We start from the raw sequence: 7,105 nt of genomic DNA on the forward strand, positions 1-7,105 counted from the left end.
TTGGTTTGACAAGTGAAAACTTCGCAAAACATTTTTTTATTTTATATTGTGTGTCAAGATCATCAAATATGTGCTTGGCATCTTCAAACTCTTTCATCAAAGTATTACTGTCACCAGGTACTTGCAAACTATTCAACAAAGTTGTAGTTGATTGCTGCAACCTGTCTACAGTTCTAGTAATTAGCTCCTTTACACAGTTCACATTTTTCATGACATCAGAAAAAGTTACATTTGAAGATGAATACATCTGGGAAACAAAAGATGCTGCACAATTACTGAGCTCAATGTAATTTTCTGATTGTGGAGCTGCAACCATAATATTGGGTGTATCCAAATTATCAGTATGAGTTTGTTCTCCACTGTTTGAACCCTCGCTTGGGAACAAGGATTGCACAACAGGCATATCTTTTGTACCCATCTTAAAATGTACTCTGTGTAGATGCCTAGTAAATGAATTCAAGTTATAATATGTTCTTGGACAATTTTCCTGAGCACATCTAATTTTTATATTCTGTCCATCTGATAAGCAGTGTATTTCACGGAGGTGCCATAGGAGATTTTTCACCTCTTTGAAACCAGTTTGTCTACATTTTGGACAACAATACATTTCATTTACAAGCTTTAAGTTGTGCAATCAATTCAATCACCCTTGTTTTTCTTTGTGTGGAGAATGGAAGATCATAGATGTACTCAAAAAATGTAAAGTTGGGATGGATAACACAAGTTAAACACCCAGTACAGCTTAAAAAGCTTGTCCACAGCACATGTGAGTCCATCGTCCAGGGGGATGGTGACTTTGTCATTTTTTGCAACGATGACATACTGCTTTGACGACCGCAGATTACCGATGCAGATGAGCTGGGGCTGATGGTTTGTTGATGAAGTAGCAGAATCATTGCAGAGGGATGCTATTCTTGTTCCAGTCTTAGAAACAAAAATTAAGAAATAAAACAAAACACATTTGTTGGTGAAATAATCAGGAATTCAATGTAATTTCTGTTTAAAATAATATTTGTCAAAGGATAAACACCTACCGGCACAAAATCTAGAAGGTGTGTTATTGTTTCCTTGACGCTACATTGTCTTCCACTAACAGGGGGCAGAAGGTGTGTTAGTACCACGAGTGTTCTGTAACAAGCCTCCTCTGAAAGTGAACAAAAACCAAAACATTAAAAACATCTTCTTATTACTGTGATACACAGTAAATGTACATCAACCATAAATACCTTCAGTCATGTTTTCAAATCCTCTCAAAAGAGTGCTGAGTCCAGGTTCCATGGCAGCCACAACTCTAAGTTTTGGCATGATGTTGGTCTCCCATCTACGAAGGAAAAGGTCTGTCTTTTCACCTGTCAACCTTCCAAACTCTGAGTCCAGCTAAAACGAGGCAAAAAAAAAAAAAACACCCACATTTTTTTTTTTAGAAATTTCCAAGTATAACATTGTTGGTTGAGTCAAATAGCAGGTAGGAAAAGGAACAAACCTACCAGACTCGGCATGTCCATAAATCGTGGATATTCACGCAATATTTCTGCAAGTGTGGGCGATTCCCTTGTAATCCATGCTCTGCGCTGTGTGAATGTTTTTTCCATCCCAGACTTTATTACTGAAAGGTTTTCCGAAGAGGGCCGCAATCTCTTGATCAAGGTTACCCATTCATTCATGGTATTATCATTTTCGGTCTCGGTTGCACTGGATGTTTGTGCATCCTCCGGGTAACTGGTTACTTTTCGCTTTCTGTAGCGTCTTTCATGTTGTTGTAGATTCCGCCGAAGGTTACGCAATTTTATCTCAATGAATCCACTGTGGGATGCTGGATCATAGAAATGCTCCTGATAAAGAAAAAAAAAATCTATATATTTTTTCAAATTCTGAAGAAATATACCAAAAAAAAAAAGCAACTGAACCCGTTACTTTGGATCCCTATTGAAAAATAATATATTATTTCACTTTTTTACTTACAAATCCCTCCCCTTCTCCAGCCACCTGGATACTCAGAGATGGGAAGATGGTAATGATGCTCTTCGCTAAGGCTAACTTGTCTCCACTAAGAGGATAACTGGAAATAAAACAACTTATTCTCAATCATTTGCTCAAGTTACTCACAAAAGATCACATTTCAAATATCACATTTAGATGCATCAGTTCAGAGGCTGTTAAAGTGTAAAAATCCACATTTATAGAAAAAAATGGCAAAGTGTCAACAAAAAATAATACTTACTAACCACACCTCTGAACTAGGTCTCCCACGCACATTTTCACTATACATTTTCTTGACTTCCCTGACAGGAAGCCTGTGTTTTCATACTCCTCAAAGATTTGTGGTGCTTTTTTCATTAGGAGCGATTTTAGAGGCTCACTGTCTTCTCCTGTATGGGTCTGACCGTCTTCTCCTGAATTAGCATGGGGCTGTAGAGAGTAACAGTTATGTTTAATATCATCAAAATAACCTTAGAGAACCTAATAACGGAATAGAAATTTGGTTTGTGTTTAAATTAGCAAACTTTTCAACCACAACCAATTTCTCACAATTTATTTGTGAAATCACAAATAAATGGCAATGAAACTGAGTCACTCACAATAAATGAGGTATTTTTTAAAAAGTGTTTTTATTATATCAACATAAGAACATTAAGGTAATATTAATTTGTCCAATACAAATAGTACCTGGTTTGGAATTTGCTCCTCACGAGACACTTCTACCAGGGGCCCTCCAGTTGATAGAAACACGTAGAATCTGTCCAAGTCCTTAATTTCAACATTAATGTCAACATCAATGTACTCCAAGAAGTCAGAATTAAATTTCTGTAGCCTGTCCAGCAAAAATCCAGAATGGTTGGCAAGAATCTCCTCAACAAGATTGCTGGCAGTTGAAACACTGAAAATGTTTTTCGAAGTCTCTTTTTCATTTTTGAATGTTGTTACAAGAACTCTCGCCATTTCTTGATTGTCAAATGAGAGCTGAAAAGATAAATACACCAAAAAATACAATTAGAATATTTAAATTGAGACCATATGCAAAAACAAGCTCTCCTTTGTTGGAGTTCATTTGAAGACTGTTACAATCAAAAAAATGTACTCGAGAAAGTTTAACCTGAGAGTCATGTTTTTGGACTGTGGGAGGAAGCCGGAGGAAACCCACGCATGCACAGGGAGAGCATGCAAACTCCATGCACCCAGAACCCAGAACCTTCTTGCTGCAAGGAAACAGCTCTACTAAATGCGCTACTGTGCAGAACTGGTTTTCTGTAAGAATGTCATACAGAAAATTTCAGCACGGCTGCATCAGTACACACGTGCATCATGCTAAACACTTTTTATGGAACGTTACCATGGAAGTTATGATTAGTTAGCAAGTAACGTTCCAATTACTTCTACGTTGTTGTTTTTTTGTTTGTTTTTTTCGCCACCGGAGTTTTACCGCAGTTCAATTTAAGGACGTCCGCGAACAGCCCATCTTAATATTTCAATTAATTTAGAAGTACGCCGTTAAATACAACCACATACATTTTACTTGATCAAAACTCCGGTATGACACTCAACGTCAGTTCCACTCGAAAGTGCTATCATGGCTAACATCTTACAAATACTTCTATGTCTGTTTTGTTTTTTGTCTTTTTCGTCAGCTGAGCTTTAAGGCAGTTCGCTAACAGCCCATCTTAATTTTTGAGTTAAAACAACAGTAAATATTACCGTGTCAGACCGACTTTCCGACATCTCCGGAGGACTGGCGCTTCCACTCGAATATCAACTTCCGTTAAGAGCTCCAACCGTTAGTGTCTCCTTCACTGCCAAAGTGAATTTACAGAACCGTTAACTTACACGTTTACTTACAGAAAAGTTAACAGCTTTATTGTAAACTGTTAACTTCCAGTTTACAGGAAAACAGGCATTTTAGATTACAAAGGCTTCCAATTTTAATTTAAAGCTAAATTATTTTACAATATTACACTTATGTACAGATGTTTTCCCGAAAATGAATTAAAGGTGTTATTTAAAAAAATACGTTTTGTCTATATTTTATATCTATATTTTTTGTCTACATTGCATCTAAAAATTCTCACTGTAATATTCATCATGTATTGTACATTTATTCCAAAGCTTCAACAAGCTCCCTTTAACATTTAATTTTAAAATTTTACCCTCTTCAATAAACTTTGGACAAAAAAAACAACAAAAAAAGACAACTGTAACAAATGATAAAATAGTGACTCCATCTCACGTGCCACAGTGAGATAATTAACGTTACAACTTTGCAGACCCTGTAGAAGCACAAAAAAATAACGTTTTTTCCAACCACTGAGTCCTCAAATTCTAGACTATATTTATGTGTTTAAACAGATTTAAAACTTACCGAAGTTGCATTTCATAAGATCTCCATATTTGCCTCCTGCATGTGTTTGCTTACTCCGTGCGGGGAATAAAAATCCAAACTTGATCCTTCATCTGGTGGCCACTTGTGCTGATTTGAGGTTGTTCTTTGATGTTTGATTTGATCAACTTTCTTTGCTCAAATATATTTTCTAATTAATATATGTAATAATTGTTATTTATTGTAAATGTTAAAAAATTAAAAATGAATAAAAATTAATAAATAATAAAAAATTAAAAAATAATAACCATGTATTAAAATTATGTAAGAATAGTAGTAATTTAATGAAAAGTGATAATCAATCATTATGTGTTGATTTACTCCCCCCGAAAATACCTCTGCATCATTTTAAAAATTATTAAATCTCATCACAACCCTAAATTAACAACCACAGTTTAAAAATAAATTAAAAGGAAATAAATTAATTAAAAGGAAAATTTATTGAGATGAATTACCATTTGAATGGCAGATTAATCAGATTCATGGTTGTGTACCTGACAAACACAAACTAACACAATTATGTGTTGAAATATTCAAATAAATATTCAACACATACTGCGTGTCATATTATATTCATTTTAACACACAATGTGTACAATTAACACAAAATATGCTTTTAATTTAATAACACATTTTTTGTGTTATTTTTTAACACATCTGTTTTTAGAGTGTAGGAACAGTCATTTCTTTGGTGTGAAGTGCTTAAATTCCTCAGCCCTCAGTCAAAGAATGTTGTTCGTTTAGTGTGAGGTATGGCGTATCCAATTTATCTAGCATAGCAGTGTGTCTGTGATTGATCTCATTGGTCTGCATAGAAAATCTGTAGGTTTCTTCAAGAGATCAATTTTTGCCTGAATTAGGCTCAATATAGTGGCTCCTCGTGAGCCTGATTTGGTCTTTGTGAAATGGGTAAAGACAGGATGAACTGATGGCGTGATGTCAAGCATTTATTTTGGATTTTGTAATCCTATTTTTGTGAAATAGCCCTCGGTGTGCCTGAGCCCTGGAGTTCAAACAGGCATTTCTTAGGTATTTCTTTTGAAAACTTTTTGAAATGTCATGTACCATTTAACTTCAACTTCACAATTAAGCCATCCTTTATGTTGATCCATCACATAAAGTTCTAATAAAATACTCAAACTGCAAAGCAACAAAATGTGAAGCCCTCCACTTATTTGCATTCTTTAACCTACATAAGTAAAAGTGATCAGCACATTATTATCCTCTGAGCCTGAAGCAGTTGTGTTGATGTTCTCATGTATGCACAGTTGCTAGCTTTTCATAGACAACAAGACAACCGTGTGTCTGTGTGTTTTTTATTTATTTATTTTTATTTTTTTACACAAGCTTAATACAGTAAAAAAAATGATTTACTGCTTGGGGCATCTGCAACCTTTCTTTGACCACACCACCCTCTGCAGGAAAAACAAAAAACTACTTCACCTCCTGTAATCAAAAGAAAGAAAATATTTTCAAATCTCTATATTGTTTCACAAATAAATTTGTCTCACATGTCTTGAGCACTTATAACTGTTCACATATTTTAATGTATTTGAAAGTAAAAAGTGCAGTGACCTGGAAATGGAACAGAGGAAATCTATAAAACAACACATGGGCCTTTTATATTCAACTGACTCTGATGTCAGTGAATCTACATATAACATAATCAGTCTTATGTATTGTGCTGAATGAACTGAGCAGACAAAGACTAAAAAACAAACATCTGTAAATGTTATGGTGAGTTTTAAATGGAAGATCTAAACACAGAGAAACTGCAAGGAAACTTTAATAAGGACAACAAAAGATGACTTTATGAGCAGGATACTGGATAAGCAGACAATACAATAGAACCAGTAAGGAGTGATTAGGATAAGAAAGCTTAAACAGAGGGAGAGGTGGAAGAGACAAAATAACTAGAAGAGTTCACCAGGAAGACCTGGCAGACAGCACAGAGATAATGCAGTAGGGAAATAAGGAGATGAATAACAGCTGTGCAGGAAAAGAAACTGAGGAAAGGTAAAACATGGAGCAGATGGAATGGAGGTACAACAAATAAATAAAAACCGCTGAAACAAAAAACACTGATCTAATTAATCAAAGGGCTGTTTTCACAAAACCAGAATAGCAGATTAAGATGGAATTTTCCAGACATGCTGCCTGAATCAAGCAGTGGCTCTATTCTTCAAAAGCAGTAGCACATTAGAATATGACAGTGCTATTGTTTGTGTTTTATTAGTGTTTTTAATTATTGTTCCTGATACGTGTTCCCTCATATTTTGTAAATCTACAAAAAATTCCTCAGCCATATTTTGAAAACAAAAAATGCTTATGGTTCATGAAGAAGAGCAAGATTTGAAGAAGCCTCTGACTGAAGACTGTTGTATGATCGTCTGATGAAGAGGATGCTCAGGTCATTTTACAGATAACCTGTGTGCTGTCATGGTATTTGATAGAAAACATTTGTAAGTAAGAGAGTTTGGTACAGCTTCTAATTAGTAAAATCTAATTTATTTCTCATAATTTTCTTACTTTAATGGTGTTTAGAATTTTTAAAATATTTCAGAAAATGAAACAACAAAAGATGAACATATATAAAATACATTAAAGTACTGAACACTCATAAGAAAATAAACTAAAAGTGAAAATAAAATGATATAAAAGGGACATTTGAAGATTAATGTCAGATGTTCTAATCTATGTGGACAGTGACTACTAAAGAAAAACCAGTCAGCA

The 7,105-nt window shown here is 34.7% G+C and overlaps 1 protein-coding gene across 1 annotated transcript; it reads right to left on the minus strand.

Annotated features, from left to right (window-relative positions):
* Nucleotides 1-690: 690 nt before the first annotated feature.
* LOC114156177 (uncharacterized) lies at nt 691-4,007 on the minus strand. The gene is made up of 8 exons (XM_028036451.1): nt 3,694-4,007; nt 2,668-2,961; nt 2,231-2,409; nt 1,963-2,059; nt 1,488-1,832; nt 1,227-1,377; nt 1,035-1,144; nt 691-924 (listed from the first exon to the last, which is right to left on the minus strand). The coding sequence occupies exons 1-8, from the start codon at nt 3,715-3,717 to the stop codon at nt 691-693; spliced, it is 1,434 nt and encodes a 477-aa protein (XP_027892252.1). The 5' UTR covers nt 3,718-4,007.
* Between the last annotated feature and the right edge of the window lie 3,098 nt (nt 4,008-7,105).

Source organism: Xiphophorus couchianus, chromosome 13 (assembly GCF_001444195.1).
Source record: "Xiphophorus couchianus chromosome 13, X_couchianus-1.0, whole genome shotgun sequence".
In the NCBI taxonomy this organism is placed as follows: domain Eukaryota; kingdom Metazoa; phylum Chordata; class Actinopteri; order Cyprinodontiformes; family Poeciliidae; genus Xiphophorus; species Xiphophorus couchianus.